Source organism: Myotis nattereri, assembly GCF_964212035.1.
Source record: "Myotis nattereri genome assembly, chromosome: 14".
NCBI lineage: Eukaryota > Metazoa > Chordata > Mammalia > Chiroptera > Vespertilionidae > Myotis > Myotis nattereri.
In genome coordinates this window covers 16843169-16862457 of record NC_138089.1, presented here as the reverse complement: position 1 = coordinate 16862457, position 19289 = coordinate 16843169, and the positions used below count along the sequence as shown (strand labels likewise).

General features: G+C 43.0%; 2 protein-coding genes across 3 annotated transcripts in view; one reads left to right on the top strand and one right to left on the bottom strand.

Moving 5' to 3' along the window:
- Positions 1-523: 523 nt before the first annotated feature.
- Positions 524-13813, top strand: KCTD6 (potassium channel tetramerization domain containing 6). 2 transcript variants are annotated; one of them, XM_081106534.1, is made up of 3 exons: positions 524-803; positions 10178-10246; positions 11904-13813. In XM_081106534.1, the coding sequence occupies exons 2-3, from the start codon at positions 10220-10222 to the stop codon at positions 12588-12590; spliced, it is 714 nt and encodes a 237-aa protein (XP_080962660.1). In that variant the 5' UTR covers positions 524-803; positions 10178-10219; the 3' UTR covers positions 12591-13813. The 2 variants fall into 2 exon arrangements, with proteins under 2 accessions (XP_080962660.1, XP_080962661.1); XM_081106535.1 differs by lacking the exon at positions 524-803 and adding an exon at positions 1891-3009.
- A 2102-nt stretch (positions 13814-15915) lies between these two features.
- ACOX2 (acyl-CoA oxidase 2) overlaps positions 15916-19289 on the bottom strand; it is a 36758-nt gene continuing 33384 nt past the window's right edge. The window contains exon 15 of the mRNA XM_081105869.1: positions 15916-16499. Within this exon, the coding sequence (XP_080961995.1) occupies positions 16437-16499 (63 nt within the window). The 3' untranslated portion in view covers positions 15916-16436. The remainder of the gene's footprint in view (positions 16500-19289) is intronic.

Here is a 19289-nt window from a genome sequence, read left to right as displayed (position 1 = left end):
AGTAAGACCAGCTCCTTTAGGCCTCAGAGCCTCTGCACCGGTCCTTCCTTTCTGCAGAAGTCAGCTCTGCCCTTTTTCTTCCTATCTGGCTGCCCAGGTTGTCCCTTCAGGCCTGGCAGCCCTTCCCTGCCCTGCCCACCAGGCCTGACAGGTGACCTTATTAGAGTCGCCTGCCCCACGGAGGGCAAGGCCAGGAGGTCCTCCGCCACAAGCAGAGTGTCCAGGTCTTTCTTGGCCATTGCATCTGAAGCAGAGTCCTCCCTTTATTCTCCACCTAATTCCTTTTAGGACCCCCTCCATCTTGCTGGCCGCTGTACCCCCTAGCCCTGGCATATGGCCGGGACCCCACGCATGTTCGTGGGAAGTCAACGGAGCAGCAGTGGGGACCCTAGGTCCGAGGGCGCACGCGGTGAAGGTTGGGGGAGGGCTGGGCTGATCCCAAATTGCAGGCGGAGGCTGGACGTCGGGGCGGGCTCTGGGCGGGGCCTCGGGTTTCGGGGCGGGGCCTGGGGGCGGGGCCTGGGGCTGCGGCGGAGCCGGCCTGACTGCGGCCCGGCTGAGCCCTGGGAAGTGCCTCGCCCCGGCCCCTGGCCTCCCGCTCGCGCCGCCGGAAGAGGGCGCCAGCTCTCGTGGCGCCGCGGCTCTGCTGGGAGGCGCCTCCCGCGCCGCGCGGCTGGAGCCGCAACTCCGGGCGCGGGCTCAGTCGTCCCTCCGCCGCCGCCGCTGCCGGGCGCGGGCTCGCTGGTCCTCGCGCTCGTGCTCTCGGCCGCCGGTGTCTACCGGCGCGGCCGCCGCCGCCTGCAGTGAGTGGGGGCGGGTCGGGGGCCGGGGGCTGGGGGCCTGGGGCTGGGGGGGCCGGGCACCGGGAGGAGCCCGGGAGGAGCGGCCGGCCGAGCGCGGCGGAGAGAACGGCGGTGGCGGGCCGCGCCGAGGGCAGCCCGGGAGCCGGCGGCGCGCTCTGGGGCTGGCACGGGCCCGCGGCGGGCTGCCCGCGGCCGAGCGGCCGGGCTCGGGCGGGGGTTCCGGGCCCGCCCGGCGGGACGCGTGGTGACGGCGTTCCCGGGTCGGGCTCCGGTGCGCTCCCCCCGCCCAGGCCCCAGCATCTCGCGTCCCGCGCCGGGGCCGCGGGTCGGGCGGGTGGGGTGGGGACTTGGTCTGCGGGGCAACCGCGGGGCGCCGCCCGGCCGGGCACCGCGGGGTGCTCGACAAGGATTGTTTTGGGGGTGCTGGTGCTTAGCCCCGTTTGCCCTAATTTAAAGCCTGCGGGAGGGCTTCCGAGCCCCGCCTCGGGAGTTTCTGCCCCAGAGGCACTGCCTGCGGCCGAGCTGCTGACACCCAGGTGTGTGTCAGCCCTGGTGTCGCTCCAGGTCGGGGTGAGAGGTGGCCGTGGCCGTGGGGAGCCCCGCGCACCTGCCGCGCCGGCGCTGGTGGAGGCTGTCCCAGGGGTAGACGGGAGAAATGAAACAGATCCCGTTTGGATATTTTGCTGAAGTTAACAAGTTTCTGTTCAAGTTTAGCAGTTCTAGACCAAGTTCATAAACCCAGCTTCAGGACGTGGTGGTGGATGAGGTTTGGGCGCAGAGAGACCGGGGTGACCCTGTTTGGCTCAGGATGTTCGGGCCGCCCGAGCGCCTCTGACCTCCTCCCCGGGGCATGTGCATCTTCTCGCTGTCACCAGGGCCGAGTGCGCGCATGGCTCCGGGAGAGGAGGGAAGCTGGGGTTCAGTGTTGAGCACAGGCCTGGTGTCTTCGCAGGAACCAGGTGTATCTAGGTCCTCGATTCTAGGAAAAGGACAATCTTTACCCAAGGGGTTGGTAGGGAGAGAGAGCTTGCTGGTTGGTTGAGAACCCTCAGTCCATACTCACCCTCATTTTGGGCAGTGCCCTAGCTAGTAAGGGTTGAGTGGTCAGGACAGATGCCATTCCTTACGTTTGTGTGATTTGAATTTCCATAAGCCATGTGTAACCCAAAGCATCACTACGGAAAGGAATCCTAAGGTGGATCTTTCTATGAGTCCCTCAGTGTGTCTTAGAGATTGTGGTATGTGGAGGCTACTTAAGATGGAATACGCATATTTATTTGATTCATCTTAACCTTGGAGATAATCCTGAGTCATGCTTTGACAAGTCCCCTCTGTGGTCAGGAGCTCAGGCGTCTGGCGGTCTCTGTGAGAGCGGGATGCTCCCCTGAACCTGTAGTTCTCCCCTCTGGGGCTCCGGGGAGATTGGAAGCGGATTAAGAGGTCTTTGGTATTTGCCCTGCCTTCATGCCAGTGCTCTAAATTACTTGTGTTCACAGTCTCAAGTTTCTTAATTTACCATAGAAATTTTGTTTATACTGCCGCTAGCATTTTCATATTTGTTTAGCACTTGCCAGTTTACAAATGGTTTTCTATTCATGATCTCGCTTGTTTTCTCCTCTGCGAAGAAGCAGCTGGGCATGAGGACTGACTTAATCAGGGTCTCATAGGTAGAATTGGAGCAGAATTGGGATGCAGTCTTCACGCATTCTCTTTCCTCTGCACTGGCCTGCATGTGACTTCAGAACCCTAGTCCTGACCTGCTACCCTGTAGGTCACTTGTTGCCTTTGTATTGTGCCTACGCGGTATTACTTTGGGGAAGGTGCTGTTATCCTGTTTCATCCTGTAGACACTGGGGGAGAGTAAGAGGAATTTAGTGATTTTGTGATTATTTGTGACAGCTCTTTAGTATTAAGGACAGTTTTCACCGGAGAGAGCCTTTCTTCTAGACCACCTGGGGGGGAAGAGAGAGAAGAAAGAATTGGTTTTGGGGGAAAACAATCCATTCCCTTAGTGGTGTGGTTAAGGATAACCTGACATCACACTCACATTCTCCTTGTGCACCTGGCTGCTTGTGCCAGCCTGCATGCGAATGTTAACCCAGAAGACTCCTTTAGATGTCGCTGGACTCGTTACTATGAAAAGTATTTCACTTTCAAACTCCCACGTTTCAACAACAGAGCAATTCAGTACAAAGGTAATTTGCAGGTATGCACAGATGGAATTTATTGAGTCTCCTGAATGCCAGGCACCAGGCACGAAGATTTAATCGAAAGGCATTTTAAAAGGGCTACCAGGAAACCGTGGAAAGGCAGTAGCTATAGGTTTTATTATTATTCAAGTTTGGGGGATAGTGTGTATTGCAATCTATAGGTTGTCAGATAGGAGTAGAACTTTTGCCCTAGAGCAGTGGTTTTCAACCTTCTGGCCCTTTAAATACAGTTCCTCATGTTGTGACCCAACCATAAAATTATTTTCGTTGCTACTTCATAACTGTAATGTTGCTACTGTTATGAATTGTAATGTAAATATCTGATATGCAGGATGGTCTTAGGCAACCCCTGTGAAAGGATCGTTTGACCGCCAAAGGGGTTGCGACCCATAGGTTGAGAACTGATGCCCTAGAGGCTTAGTCTGTAGCTGAAGTGTTAGACCCAGAATCTTTGAGTTAAATTAGTTCAGCATAACCATGAAGCCTGTCATTGCAGTTGTGCAGTAGTGAGGAAAATGGCCTTCAGGGGTTCTTGGGTTTTTCTTTTAAGGTATTGTTTAATTGTGTATTTTCCAGATTTACTACTTCAGAAAATTCTTAGCATGTTATCTTAAGGCTTTGATAAATTCTTTAGCATTTTCCTTAATTATCTGCTAACAGAATTGATACATTAGTCATAATTAACCTTTGAAGCTTAAATGTGGGCGAATTTTTAGTACTGTTTTATATTTTTAGGGAATGGTCACCCAGTTGTTGCCACAAGAATTTTATTTGGGCCAAAGGTCAGATTTTTCCAGGTGAACTGATTTTACAGGTTCTGGAGCCTTTCTTTGAACTTTATAATTGTGCTCGTTGCATCCACTGTTGTTTACGGGAAAACGATCTTTTAGTAAGGCAGGTCACTTTAAAGGCAATTTTTTTCATTGTTATCCTCATAATCTCCATTCCTGGCAAATTTTCTGAAATATTAGGTTTTTCTTTGTCTTAATCAAGTAAAACAAGCCCGTTTGATGTCCATTTCAAGATCTTCCTTCTGCTGCCCATCTTGCGGTCGTTTAGCTTCTTATTAAGCCCTCCCTTGGAGACTGCCAGAAGGGAGAGAAGATGAAAAGAAAATAAGTCATTTTCTAATTGTTAGCAGCTCTGGAAAATGATTTAGAAGAGATTGAAACTGTCCCGGAAATTCTTTTGGATTATGTTCTATTTCATTCATCTGCGTTGTTTCTCTGATGTTCCTAATAGTTATCAATTCAGAGGCCAATTATCCAGCTATTGGAAGACCAGGAACCTTCCAGCTTTGTTTCTTGCTGTATCTAAGCATCTCCCAGAGGATATTTAGAAGTAAGGAGTAAAGATAAAATTCAAGCAATATTACTTTTCCCTTAGAGCTCTTTAGTGAACAGTTTGATTTTTTTTTTTGATAGTGTAGTCATTGTTATTGGAAGTGGCTTTATTTATTTTGATGTGTCTTATACACAAGTATAAGGAGGCTTTTGGGTGCTTTTTAAGATTCCCATAATTGCTTCCCTGAATTATTAAGCTTGAGGGCATTACATCTTTGTACCGGAACAGAACCTTGGCTTTTGCTGTAGAACAGGTTCAGGGGCAGCATCTAATTTTCTTTTTATGATTGCTTAAGAAGTTATCTTGTTTTGATTTAGCAGTAAAAAAAGAGGGGGGAAGGATTAGTAGTGGACAGACCTGTGTAACAGCTGTAACACTGACGATGTCTGTTTTGTTTCCTTGTCTTGGCCCCCATTTCTCATTTAACCATTTGGACATTGCTCTTTTGGAGTCCTTTACTTACTTATAGACAGGACAGCAGCCTTCAGTCACGCCAGGGCAAGCATGCCAAACTCGGGCCCGCAGGCCGCATGTGGCCCACAGGGAATATTTTTGCGGCCCAGCTAATATAATGGTATGTAAGAAACGTTTTAATAAAAAGTTAGTAACTTAATTTTTACAATATCTTGTTATACATAATTATTAATAACGAACTACAGTGTTCGCTAATGACTGATTACAAGAATCGTGTTGCATTCATTTCCCTTATGTGCCGGCACCATTTCTCTCCACTAGCACTAGCAGCGAATATTTTAGCAGCCGACTGCCACATCATTAGTCTTGGACTGACTTGTTTGGTGTGCGCAACAGGAAATATTTCGCTTTCGGAGAACAAGAGAAATAGGCTTATTTGCATTACGCTTATTAATTTGTGCAGTTATTCAGTGTCTGGTAAGTTAATGTTCAAGAAAAAATATTAATTTTTATTAAAATGTTCTATTATTTTATGAATGATGACTTATTTATGTCAGCCCTTTGTATTCAGCATGTCTCTATCGAAATAAACCTACGATTCTATGAAAATTGAAGCTTTTGTTTTTTTGTGGCCCAAATAAACTTAAACCTTGTTTATTTGGCCTGTGTTAGCTTTTGAGTTTGACATGCTTGCACTAGGGCAGTGATGGCGAACCTTTGAGCTCGGCGTGTCAGCATTTTGAAAAACCCTTAACTCTGGTGCCATGTCACATATAGAAATTTTTTTATATTTGCAACCATAGTAAAACAAAGACTTATATTTTTGATATTTATTTTATATATTTAAGTGCCATTTAACAAAGAAAAATCAACCAAAAAAATGAGTTCGCGCCATCACTGCACTAGGGAGTAGGTTCTTGATGGTTTGACTCGGGAATTTTTACAAACCCGTTATGACTGCTCATTTACTAGTAAACTGAGTGACTGTTAGCATTTGTAACTAAAACCTTAGGAGGTGAATAAGGTTAATAGACAGCTGTAGGAGGTCTAAAGTTAATCCTTTCAGTTTCTTGTTTCTTGGATTCTCTTCCTTCTGTTTCTACCCAAGGAGGGGATTCATGGAAAGATCTAAACTCGGAGTCAGAAAACTCAAGCTCTTAATCAGCTCTTTCCAGCTATGAGGCCTAGAGCAAATCCCTATCTGCTGTTCCTCTATTTTGATCTATAAAAGGGGGATAGTAATTCATGCACTGCTTGCTGTATCAGGAAGCCCTCCTCCCCCTTTGACTTAAAATGTTTCTTCATTCTAGAGACCCTTCTCAGGTTGGCCAGCTATTCCTGCAGAGGTCTACTGAGGGAGTTCTTCCCAGAAGTCCTCCATTTTCCCGTTTGGAACTGTTCTTGCTCTTTCTCCAGAAGGCCTCTGGCAGTCTGTATGTTACAAAGCACTTTGAATTCTGTGCTGCACTTTGTGGGGAGCCGATATAGGGTTAAGCCTCGGACTGACCTGTTAGCAAAATCACAAACAAGTCTTCTTCCGAGTCTTAACCCAATCCGAGAGGTGGCCGCTGATTTACACGCGCTGTCATTTAAAAAATAAAAATGGGGGAATTTGCCCGAAGCCGGTCCACCCTTGCTGCTTGACACAGTCGCTGCAGGGAAGAAACATCTGCACAGCTTATGTTTCAGGGGACCTGGCGTATATGGCATATGTTTGCTCCCCCTCTTAGAGCTATGTGTTTTAAACAGGACCACCTCCCCGAGAAAGGTTGTTTCCCCAGGTGAGGATTTTCCCCTGGAGTTAGGGATTAACAGGACTAAGACTGTTGGCAATAAATTTGGGACTTGTTGGGCCCACATCCCCAGGGGTCTGCCCACCAAGGAAAACACCAAAGCCTATACCCCTGGAGACCCACCAACACAGGGCAATCCCAGGGCAGGCAGACAGCAGGGCTGGGAGGACATAACCTTTACTGGGTAGGATAATCTCCTTCAGCCACTTCCTTGTAGTTTATCAGTAGAGCAGTAGAATAGTGACCTTGGAATAGCCCTTATAATGAAACACAGAGATTAACCTAGACAAGATTAAAATCAACAGGACTAGATAGAGACAGGTTTTTGGCAAAGGTCAGATAAACTATGGAAATGAAACAAGGAACAGTAGAAGGTTACCCAAAACAAACATACTATGATGTGATTATAGAGGCATGCTTATAGGATCAAGTGGTATAAATACAGATGTAACAGGACAATAAAAGAGAGAACCTGGCTATGCTGACAACTGAATGCTGTCTCTGTGTCATTCCTTCTTCACCGACTCTGTCCACACCTTTGGGAACCCCTGGACCTGCTGGGGCTGGACCCCAACAGCACTTCAGGTGTTGCATGTTGCCTTTCTTCATAGATTGAAGGCAGGGATTTTACTTTTCCTGTTTCCTGTATCCACATTGCACCTAATGTCTACTGACCTACAGTAAATGTTGCTTGAATTATTTTTGAGGCTGTCAGGAACGAATGCTTTTGGTGATGGGAAGATGCCAAAGAGGGGCATCTTACAAAACCTTTGGATTACTGGTCTTTTAAATTGTCACTTACCTGTCTGTTTTATCAGTAACGGAATCAGATGCTAATAATACAGATTGGTAAAGCCTGTTTTTGTTGTTGTTGTTCTCTTCAAATACTGTTTGTGAAACAAGTCAGGAATGAAAGCTTGTCACAGCCCTGAAATTTGACATTTGTTCTATTTCTCACCCTGTAGCATGTGGAGGCCTATCTATATCCAACTGCTGAGTGTGGTATCAGAATAAAAATGAACTGTGCGTTGTCTGGCCCACATTTTAGCTTGTTTGCTTTGAAGAATTTTTGAGGTGGAGAAATAGATGCTTCAGGCTCTGATTTCAGCCCATGCTGTGCTATGCAAATGTTCTCTACATGCCTGAGTGACCTTTTGAGAAAGAGCCTTTGTGATCTTCTGTAGCCAGGCCTGTTCTGGGAATAGTGTGCCAGATTCCTCTAAAAGTGGGAAAAGTGAATCTGTTGAAAGACCACATAAAGGAGCCAGTGCTTTTCCGATAACTCCATGCTTCTTATTGTCTCTTGTCAGAGCTTTTGAAACTGCTTTGCTGGTTGATTGGGGAATGATGTGCGTGAGAGCGTACTGACTAAAGCAGTTCAGTAGCTGGCAAACTGTTTGCTTAAGTGATTTGGAATTGTAGGTAAATTCAAACTGGCATCGTTAGTATCTGGTGTTTATCAGTGTCTTCAGGCTGGTTCTCCCAAGTGCCAGCTGAGTGACTCTCAAGCCGATTTGTAAGGTTCTTGCCCCCAAATTTGCTCTAATGTTTTGGCATTTAAATTATTTTCTATTTGTTTTGATTATTGTATAAATGAAATGTATCAGTATTAAAAGTACACTTAGTTTTTTATGTTATGAAAGAAATGCCATCCTGATGGTATTTCTCTTGCGAAGTGATACTGATATCTTGGAGGTCTAAGGTTTTTAACGCTTTTACTGAGATGTTTAGTTTGTATAGCTGAAATGCTGATGAAAAAGAGGTTTTTTATTCCCCCCTCTACCTCTCTCTTAAACAACCTTTTTGGTAAGGATCATGATAGGTTTGTACAAGGATAAGGCTGTAGAGTTAATTGTAATGTTCTCCCATAGAAATTCTAAAAATTGAATTTTCAGAGAAGATAGGTAGAATTTGAATGACTAATTTACTTCCAAGTCTCTTCCTTGTTCCCTAAGTATAGGATCATTCTTTCTTGTAGAGGTTAGGTGCATGTTGTGGGAAGGAAGTGCGCCCATAGAGTGCTCTGAAGCAGCAATTTTCAACCTTTTCCATCTCATGGCACACATAAACTAATTACTAAAATTCTGTGGCACCCCAAATATTATAGGTCAAATCTCAGTTCTAGAATGTTTCCCATCTCAAACAATTCAGTTCTTCTTTTTTTTTTTTAAATATATTTTATTGATTTTTTACAGAGAGGAAGGGAGAGGGATAGAGAGTTAGGAACATCGACGAGAGAGAAACATCGATCAGCTGGCTCCTGCACACTCCCTACTGGGGATGTGCCCGCAACCAAGGTACATGCCCTTGACTGGAGTCGAACCTGGGACTCTTCAGTCTGCAGGCCGAAGCTCTATCCACTGAGCCAAACAGGTTAGGGCAAACAATTCAGTTCTTGATGAAGTTGTTCATGTAAAACTTTGGTTCTCGACCCAAAACCCTTTCCTGCTGATACCTGTATGATCAGTCACATGTCTCTCCGGCGACAAAGGAGAGAATGTGTGTGTGAGTTAGTTTACCACTAACTCGCATGTTAACATCCCAGGAAATTGTGCTGTGAAGATTTTTGTGGTTTTTTTATTTGTTTGTTTTGCTTTTGAGCGTCTGGAATGGATTAATTCAATTTACATTACGTATTTCTAATGGGAAAAAATGATTTTGTTTTCGAACAAATTACTCCTTGAACAGCCTTAGGGAACAAATTAAGTTTGAGAACCGAGCTTCCACTGTATACTATATTTTTTGCCGATCTGACAAAAAAATAGGTATAATTTAAAAATAAATAATTTTATTGATTTTAGAGAGAGAGGAAGGGAAAGGGAGAGAGATAGAAACATCAGTGATGAAAGGGAATCATCGATTGGCTGCATGCCTCCTTCCTGGGGATTGAGCCAGTACCTGGGCATGTGCTCTGACCAGAAATCAAACTGACCCCTGGTTCATAGGAATCGAACTGTATGTCTTGGTTCATTGGTTGAGGCTCAACGACTGAGCAACACCGGTCAGACAAAATAGGTATAATTTTGATTTGTTCACACTGGATGTCTATTATTGTGTTGGTTGTCATTTTTTTAATTTGACAATCTAAGGGAAAAGAGGTCAGTGCCCCTGACTAAAGAGTCAGGTGTTGCATATTTATTTGTTAATCCTCAACCAAGGATAGTTTTCCCCATTGATTTTTTTTTTTTTTTTTTTTTTTTTAGAGAGAGTGGCAAGGAAGGGGGGAGAGAGAGAGAGAGAGAATGAGAATCATCAATGTGAGAGAGACACATCAATTGGTTGTCTCCCACACGCGCCCTGACCAGGGCTGAGGATCGAACCTGCAACCCAAGTACATGCCCTTGACTGGGAATTGAACCTGTAACCCTTTGGTCCAAAGACTGACTCTCTAACCAGCCAGGGCGGAATTGCTTATTTTAAAAATTCTTGTAGCACCTGATTGAAAATTGCTGCTCTGGAGGAATGCTTCCCTAGATCTTTGCCCTGTAGCAGGTTTTAATTGAGCAAAGATGAGTAGTTTTCTCATGTTTGCGCCTGCTCTGTGAAGTGGAAAAATCTTTCCTCTCTGTTTTCATGGTTACATGTGCTGTCTTGTCTTTTTCTCCTCCCCAAGTTTTCCTGGAACCTGGGCTCCCCAGACGCAGCGCTGGAGCAGATGGATAATGGAGACTGGGGCTATATGGTGAGATGCTTTTGCAGATGCCTTTTGAAGGCTGTCAAATTATTTTTGTGCTAGAAGCCTGGTGCATGAATTTGTGCACAGGTGGGATCTGGCTGGCCCGCTCTGCTCCATGGAGTGGTGGGTGATCAGGGATGGGGCTGGCCAGGGGGAGGGGCCGTTGGCTGGCCGGCTCCGCCCCCTGGTTGAACTCCCGGTCAATACTCCCAGTTGAGGGGACAATTTGCATATTAGCCTATTATTATATAGGATATTATATAAGATGTCTTTCCCCCTTATGTATTCTTAGGTATCATACACCTTGTAAGAATGAAAATTATTGGCATATCTCCCCTTAATTAGTTTAGATGTGTTTTGGGGTGTTTGGTGTTTTTATGTAAGCAAACTCAACATAGACTTCAGAGTAACTTTATTTGGGAGAGATCATGACTTTTGGTCTTTAAGTTTATTGCCATTAATACTCTTCCTTCATAAAAAGTGACTATGAAAAGGGTCCAGTGGGGAATGGTACAGAGCAGCGGTCGCCGACCTCATGGACCACCGGTTGCCGACCGCTGGTGCAGAGGACATTTCCTTGTGGTTAGGGAGGTTACCATTGAGAAGGTGCCACTTTTCCCACTGGTGTGTGCATATCTTCCTATTTTCCTTTTACTTTGTTAAGAAATATTTTACCTGCCTACTAACTGAAGTCTGTCAGTCTGTCTTTATATTTTTTCTTAAATATGATTTCTAAAACTGAAGGTATATATTATTTAGAGAAGCTTGCTTTTCAAAATTAAAGAGCAGGTTGCAACATTAATGTTACAAAAGTGAATACAGTATCAGATTTTGAAATTTGAAAGTTGCTGTTAGCTTTTGGGTATATGAGATTGTGCTGATCAAACTGTGTATTTTAACTTAGTATATGGCACTGTTATTGCCATGAAAAAGTTAAGAGGTCTGCACAAATTTTATCTTTTAAAAAAATTTCATGATTCCCCACCCCCTTTTGAGAGAAGAGTAAACAGAAGAAATATTGAAACTAGATTCTTTTCATTATCAAATCATTCTTTGGCCTATTTTTTGTCAAATTGAGTTAAGAAAAATGACTCTTCTATTTTTTAAAAAATGTTTTTTGTTGACTTTTTAGAGTGAGAGGAAGGGAGAGGGAGAGAGAAACAACAATCACGCCTCCTTCGCGCCCCCTACTGGGAACTGAACCTGAAACCTGGGCATATGCCCTGACCAGGAATCTAACCAGTGACCTCTCTGTGCAGAGATTACACTCAACCAGCTGAGCCACAGCAGCCAGAACAAGTCTCTTTTTTAAAGCAGAAAGAAACTTAGTTTATTTTAGTTTGGCCTTTGTCTTTGTAATATACTCTCACCGAAACTTCTCTTTAGGTACTGGGGCTGAAATTAAATGGCTTTGGAAGTGATGCCTTTGTTTCTTAGTACATATGTCTTTAAAGAAATAGAGTTATCCCCTATTGAAAGCATATGTTAGATCCCTGCATCCAGGAGGGTTTATCACTGAAAGTAAAGCTATTTTGCAGAATAGATTGCTAAATACTCATAGCCGGAAGGAATCTTTTGCTTTGCTTGTTATCATTTTTCTTAATTTGTCAAAGTTAGGATTTTAACATTTTCAGGTGACTAATCATTTTTTACAAAATTTCAGATGACTGACCCAGTCACGTTAAATGTAGGTGGACACTTGTACACAACGTCTCTCACCACATTGACCCGATACCCGGATTCCATGCTTGGAGCTATGTTTGGGGGGGACTTCCCCACAGCTCGAGACCCTCAAGGCAATTACTTCATTGATCGAGATGGACCTCTTTTCAGATATGTCCTCAACTTCTTAAGAACTTCAGAGTTGACCTTACCCCTGGATTTTAAGGAGTTCGATCTGCTTCGAAAAGAAGCAGACTTTTATCAGATTGAGCCCTTGATTCAGTGTCTCAATGACCCTAAGCCTTTGTATCCTATGGATACTTTTGAAGAAGTGGTGGAATTATCTAGCACTCGGAAGCTTTCTAAGTACTCCAATCCAGTAGCTGTCATCATCACCCAGCTAACCATCACCACCAAGGTCCATTCCCTCTTAGAAGGCATCTCAAACTATTTTACCAAGTGGAATAAGCACATGATGGACACCAGAGACTGCCAGGTCTCCTTCACCTTTGGACCCTGTGATTATCACCAGGAGGTGTCTCTCCGGGTCCACCTGATGGAATACATCACAAAACAAGGCTTCACGATCCGCAACACCCGGGTGCATCACATGAGTGAGCGGGCCAATGAGAACACAGTGGAGCACAACTGGACTTTCTGTAGGCTGGCCCGGAAGACAGACGATTGAGCTCCATCCCGGGGGAGTTCCTGGACACCGACTTTCCAGGATATGGAAGAGACTGGAGACTGATTTTTTTTTTTTTTGTGGGATTTAAAAAAAGTGTTTTTGGTATTTATTTGAAGGCATTGAGGAGCAGAAGGAAGTTTTGTGCTTTAGTGGATTCCTCTATGTTCATTCCCTTCACCCTGAGTATGCATGTGCCTGTTCAGAGCCTCCAGATAACTTTTTTATAAAAAGAAGTCTGAAAATTATTATGGTATATAAACCCTTAACAGAGCTTTTTTTTATTACAGTGCTAAAATGATTTCTGATTAAATGGTCCCTAACTCAACTAGAGGCTCAAAAATATAGGAATGAAAGAATAAACAAAGTGAGTACTCCTGATGCTTTTGACAAAAATCAAAACATCATGTAGGGTGACCTAGTTTCCACACCAATAAGCAGTATTGTAATATTAAAAGAAGACTGTTCCAATCATTTAAAAGTACTTGTTAAGTACTGCTTTTTACAGTTATGACAACTGTTTCTTTCTATGCATATAAATCAAGCAACCAAATACCTGTAGCCATGGAAATGTCTGACTAGAAATATTTATATTGAATTCTGAATACAAAATGTCCCTGTGGTAGAAATCTTACTTCTTATGCCTGGTGCAGTATAATTCCCAAGTGTACTGTCTACCAGAAAAAAATGAATAAAAAATGAAATAGAAAAATTAGGTTTATATTTATTGACTACTGTTACTTAAGGGGAAAATCATATTTCTTGTCTCTAAAGTATGCATTGTTTGTTTTGTGTACCAACATACACTGCACTGCCAAAGCACACTTGTATTTGACTCAAGAGGACTGTACCCTTGGATTCAGTTTGTAGAACTCTACTGTGTTATTAAGCAGGAATAGATGGAATTACTAATTTTGTTAAAACAGTACAATTTGAACAGTGAACATATAATTTGACAAATTAAGTAGGAATTATGTTGAAGATTAAAGATTTTTCTTCAATAAGCCTCCATTTGTCATAGCCCTGGATATGACCCTTATCGGAGTTTTGTGTTGAGTATTGGAACAAACTGACTCTTCAGCCACTTTATTCTCTTATACAGTGGAACCTCAGTTCTCAAACTTAATTCATTCCGGAAGGCTATTCAGGAAGCAATTTGTTTGAACACCAAATCATTTCCCCCCATTAGAAATAATGTAAATCAAATCAATCTGTTTCAGACCACTATAAGCAAAAACGCATGAAACTTCACAGCACAATTTCCTGAGATGTTAACTCGAGTGTTAGCCATTAACTGACTCACACTCACGCATTCTCTCCTTTGTCGCCTGAGATACACATGATTGATCATGTGTTGAAAGGGTTGTTGGGTTGGAACCAAAGTTTTATTCGACAACCCAGATATTCTGTGAACAACTTAGTCTAGAACCCAGTCATTTGAGATGGGAGGTGTTCCAGAACTGAGGTTTTGACTGTATGTGGTAACCCACAAATTATTTTATTATTAAAGTTAAATCTATTTCTGAGGAGAGGAAATAAACTGCAGTGAATGAAAGATCTGAACCAGGTATGTGTATTTGTTTCTCAGTAGTCTTTATTTTGCATAGTTCGTTTGATTCTATTTCTTGGAAGTTACTCACAGGAAGGTTTATGTTAACTATAGTGAGACTTCCTGGTTTGTTGGAACACCTTCTAAAAGGAAGTGTGTATTTAAAAAATTTTTTTTTTTATTGATTATTACATATGTGTCCTTATCCCCACATTATCCGCCCCCCCCCCCCCCATGCCCTCACCCCCCTGTTGTCTGTGTCCATTGGTTAGGTCTGTATGCTAGCATATAAGTCCTTTGGTTGATCTCTCTCCCTTACCCCCACCCTCCCCTACCTTCCCTCTGAGGTTTGATGGTCTGATTGATGCTTCTCTGTCTCTGGATCTGTTTTTGTTCATTAGTTTATGTTGTTCATTATATTCCACAAATGAGTGAGGTTATGTGATATTTATCTTTCTCTGACTGGCCTATTTCACTTAGCATAATGCTCGCCAGTTCCATCCATGCTGTTGCAAATGGTAAGAACTACTCCTTTTTTACTGCTGCATAGTATTCCATTGTGTAGGTGTGTAATGCCTTCCCTGTTCTGTGGGAGGAAGGTTCTCAGGCTGTGTGTTCTAGGGCCAGCCACTCCTTTTCTCCTCTGAGATTCTGCCTCTGAAAGGATTTTGAAAACACCTTCATCCGTGTTTGCCCAGGTCTCTGAAAATTTACCTTAAGATTTGACAAATGACCAACATTCAGAAACCTGTAAGTACCCCATTTTCACCATCTTCAAGCTAAAACTCCTTAGTGGTACTGACCGGTTGCTGTGGTTTCAGTAAATGTACTAGAATGAAGTTATCTCTTTAGAAAATGGTCTCCGACTTCAGGTTGCTCAGTGGTTACCTAAGACAGAACCAACCCAGCCACTTAGGTGTTGTTAAGCTAGCTGAGGTGAACGTGAGAAAAAAGGATTTGGCTTGAGAACAGGTTATGGAAATGGGAATAATGTTTGGCCTGCCAAGGTTTTAAAAGTTAAAAACTTTTGAGGTCTCTTCTTTGTTCAGTTTACTGGAGATAAGTTTGCTTTTGGTAAAATTTCACAGATTTATTAATTAATAATAAAATGATTACTTATATGGGTAAATTAGGAAAAATAGCCAGCTGAGAGATTTTGCAATTTGGGCATTTAATTTTGAGTGTTTTATTTGCTTAAGCAACTGAAAATGATATGAAAATGTAGCTTGAGTATATTTGGGTAATTTGAGCAATTATGTCTTTTATAAGTTTTAATTTTCTGTGGAAAGGTTGATTTTTCAAAATTGATACTTAGTTGAAGTCTTAGGGCTGTACATTTTATTTAGATTACAAGTATAGGCACTTTTGGAGAAAGGTTGTGTGGGTGCATGTGTATGTCCTTTTAAAGTTTAAACCCTTATTTTTTTTTTAAAATATATTTTATTGGTATTCTTACAGAGAGGAAGGGAGAAGGATAGAGAGTTAGAAACATCGATGAGAGAGAAACATCGATGAGAGAGAAACATCGACCAGCTGCCTCCTGCACACCTCCTACTGGGGATGTGCCTGCAACCAAGGTACATGCCCTTGACCGGAATTGAACCTGGGACCTTTCAGTCCGCAGGCCAGTGCTCTATCCACTGAGCCAAACCGGTTAAGGCTAAAGTTTAAACCCTTAGATAAATGTGAGCTGTAGGCACAAATGATAACTAATGAACCTATTAGCTTTTGCTAGATCAAAAACAAAACCCTGGTATTTAACAAAATAGATGCTACAATTGGATAATACTGTGTTTTATTGTAGGAAGTGCCAAACATACTTTGAAGAGAGAATTGCTTAAACAACAGTGTACCCAATGACCAGCATCCACAACTATTCTCTCCCCTTTTTTCCTCTCATGGATTTTGAAGTAAACCACAGATGTTTCATTCACTTCAGACTGTCTCTTTAGAAAATAATGACTTTCTTTAAAAAATACATACACATATGTACTTTAAAGTTTTATCGCCATATTTGCCATACTACCATTATCACAGAGTGGTGCTTCTTTATTTTTTTAATATATTTCTTTATTGATTTCAGAGAGGAAGGGAGAGGGAGAGATAGAAACACCAATGATGAGAGAGAATTATCGATCGGCCGCCTCCTGCACAGCCCCCACTGGGAACTGAGCCCGCAACCCAGGCATGTGCCCCTGGCCAGAATCGAACCCGGGACCCTTCAGTCCGCAGGCCGACGCTCCATCCACTGAGCCAAGCCGGCCAGGGCAAGTGGTGCTTCTTGAATGCTGCTGATTATTTCATAGCTTGGATCTCCAACTTTGTAGTAGTGGTCTTAGATATTTCTGGTAGGCAGGGTTCCCCTGTTGTAGAAATAAGTGCATTAGTAAGACAGAATATTTCTGTCAGGATTAATAACTTTTGAAATTAAGTTGGTTTTTTTTTATTTCAAAATGAACATTACATAAGAGTTTTAATTTTAAAAATTATTTTTAAAATTCATTTTGTGTGAACATATGGAGAAACATTTTTTTCCAAAGGGCATCCTTCATTTTCTCCAGCAGATTTTAAATTGTGGATGCAGGTGGCCAATTAAAAAACACAGTTATCATTTGCTTTTGGAATTTAACACAAATAAAAGGCTCGACTCTGAGGCTCCTTGAAATGGAACATTAACCATAAAGGAATCAGAACGGTGGAATCAGGTAAGCAATATAATATGTCACAATAGGTTATCCCTATTATTTTCTGATGTCTTGATTTGTTCCTTCTCAGCCCTCTCTCATCCATGTAACATTTACTTGTGTCTTTTTTGCCTGTCTAGGTTAAACTGTAAGCTCCTTGAATGACTCTTGATCTCTGCTGTATTCTTAGTACCTAGAAAAGTTTCTGGCATATATTGTATGTTCAGCAAATATGTTGAATGATTGAATTAATCAGTAGGTGTATTTAAGGCATCTAGCAACTACTTGGACAGACTTTTACAATAGAATAATTGGGGGGAAATAGGATTCTTGTTTTGAAATTATCCCCAATGTTTCCTCCACTGCTTGCATCTGTAGGGAATCACTTTGATATGAGTTCATGTGGGGAGGGGCAGCAGCCTTTTGCTGTTCACTCTGGAAAGGCTGGCTTGAAATGGCCAGATCAGGAAAAAAGCCAAAAAACCAGACTCATGGCTCAAATAAACCTCGGGAGGGCAAATCACCCAGTCCCGGCATGAAGCTCATCACCCACCCGCCCAGACAGAAGAGAGACTAGCTTAGGGCTCTAAGACACGTAACTTAGCATAGCACCTTTCTTTTGGTAGAAAATGTCAGTGACATATATTCTCATTTGTCTGCAAGGTTTGTTTTAACGTAGCTTTTGTTTTAATTTATTTGAAATACCTGTAGTGAACCTTTTTCTACTAGTGCCAATGAAAACTGCCTCTTCTCGTAGTTTCAAAATTATCTACAGCAGATTAAAACATTACACGGTAAAAGTGCCATGTTGCTGCTCTCTAGAGGAGCCAGAAATGTAAGATGATGTGGCTGTAGATTAGCAGTCAACCGAGTACCATTTTAACTAATTGGAAACCGTTCTCCAAGGTCATTTATAATCTCAGTTTCTAAGTTGCTTGCTGTACCTGTCACCTTTTTAGCAAGGTAAGTGAAGCTAGGATGGCAACAGTCTGTGCAGCATTGTGGATGCAGCAGGTTCCTTCCTCTCACTGTAGGTCACAAAACCATGTTAATTATTCCATCAATGCAAATGTCTACTCTGTGATAGGCCCTGGGGTTGGGAAGGTGAAGACTACATCCTTGTTCACAGTGAAGTGGCAGGTGACAGAAAAGGGAAAAGTGAATGGGATGAAGTGCATCAACCTTTTTTTTTTTTTTAAGGACATCATTGTTTTTTAAATATATTTTTATTTCAGAGAGGGAGAGAGAGATAGAATCATCAATGATGAGAATCATTGATTAGCTCCCTCCTGAACCCCCCGCCCCTACTGGGCACGTGCCCTGACTGGGAATCGAACCTTGACCTCCTGGTTCATAGGTTGTCGCTCAGTCACTGAGCTATGTCAGCCGGGCTTATCAAATCTGTTGGTGCTGTGGGCTGGTCATGCCCCTCATTTATATAAGCCTGCCCTCATATCATATCCAGATTAAATTCTTTTAGAAATAATAAAGTCCCCTATGTGCTTTAGTGAAGATGAGGAGTCAGGAGAATTGGCATGTTTCCTTGCTGCTAGTAAAACAGGTTTGAGGGAGGTTATGTCATCATCTCCTGACAGGTGGCACAGCGGGGCAGGCTTTTCTCTGGAGGACCAGAGGGCATGCATTTATGCTGAGACCACAGGAGCTTTTCTGGAGGGGAGGACGGCTGTAGTTTTATGCCGGGATTTAAATATTAGTAAGTAGATCTAAGCATTAGAAAAAGTAAAACACTAGATTAGTTACCTGTACTAGGCAGTGACTGTATCACACCTTCTTTAGTGGGTTGTATTTCCTTGTTGAGTTAAAAGGATGCCTTTCTAGAGTCAGGGAATGACCAAAATGGATTGGCCTTCTCTCTGACAACCATCTGGGGGGTAGTGGTTGTGTTATAACTTGAGATGATCATGTTCAATTAAGCTATGAGGCATGACAGGATGCATACTGTTAAGAGCAAGTTTGACGCTCTGGTAAGTGTGAATGAAAGCCTGAAAGTTGCCAATCTGATGAGGTGTTAAGACACCTTTTCTGAAATTTGCCCTAAGAGGTAAAAGAGTAGGCTTCACCATCTGAATATCATGTCTGCACGATAGAACTTAACCTGTTGTGCATGTAGAGTCTATCTTTGCTTTTATAAAATCTATATCAAATCTGCTATTAAATGTTGGGCCCTCAAATTCTAAGTACAGGGTTTATTTCTTTACTCCAGTTAATGGTGCTCATGGGCATTCATAGCTTTTCCCAGTGAGGCTCACGGCCTGACCCTCTCTTCTGTTAGTGACTCAGGGCTCTAGCATCCTCTCCTAGGACTGCTGGGCATCTTCTCTCCATAACCCTTGCAGTGGTCATTCGCATGGCTTCCTGGCTACTGATGGCGGTGCAGCTGTGTTCTGTGTTTCTGGGATTGTGTTCCTTAGGTGAAGAGGAAGGAGGTATGTCTAGCTGGCAGTCAAG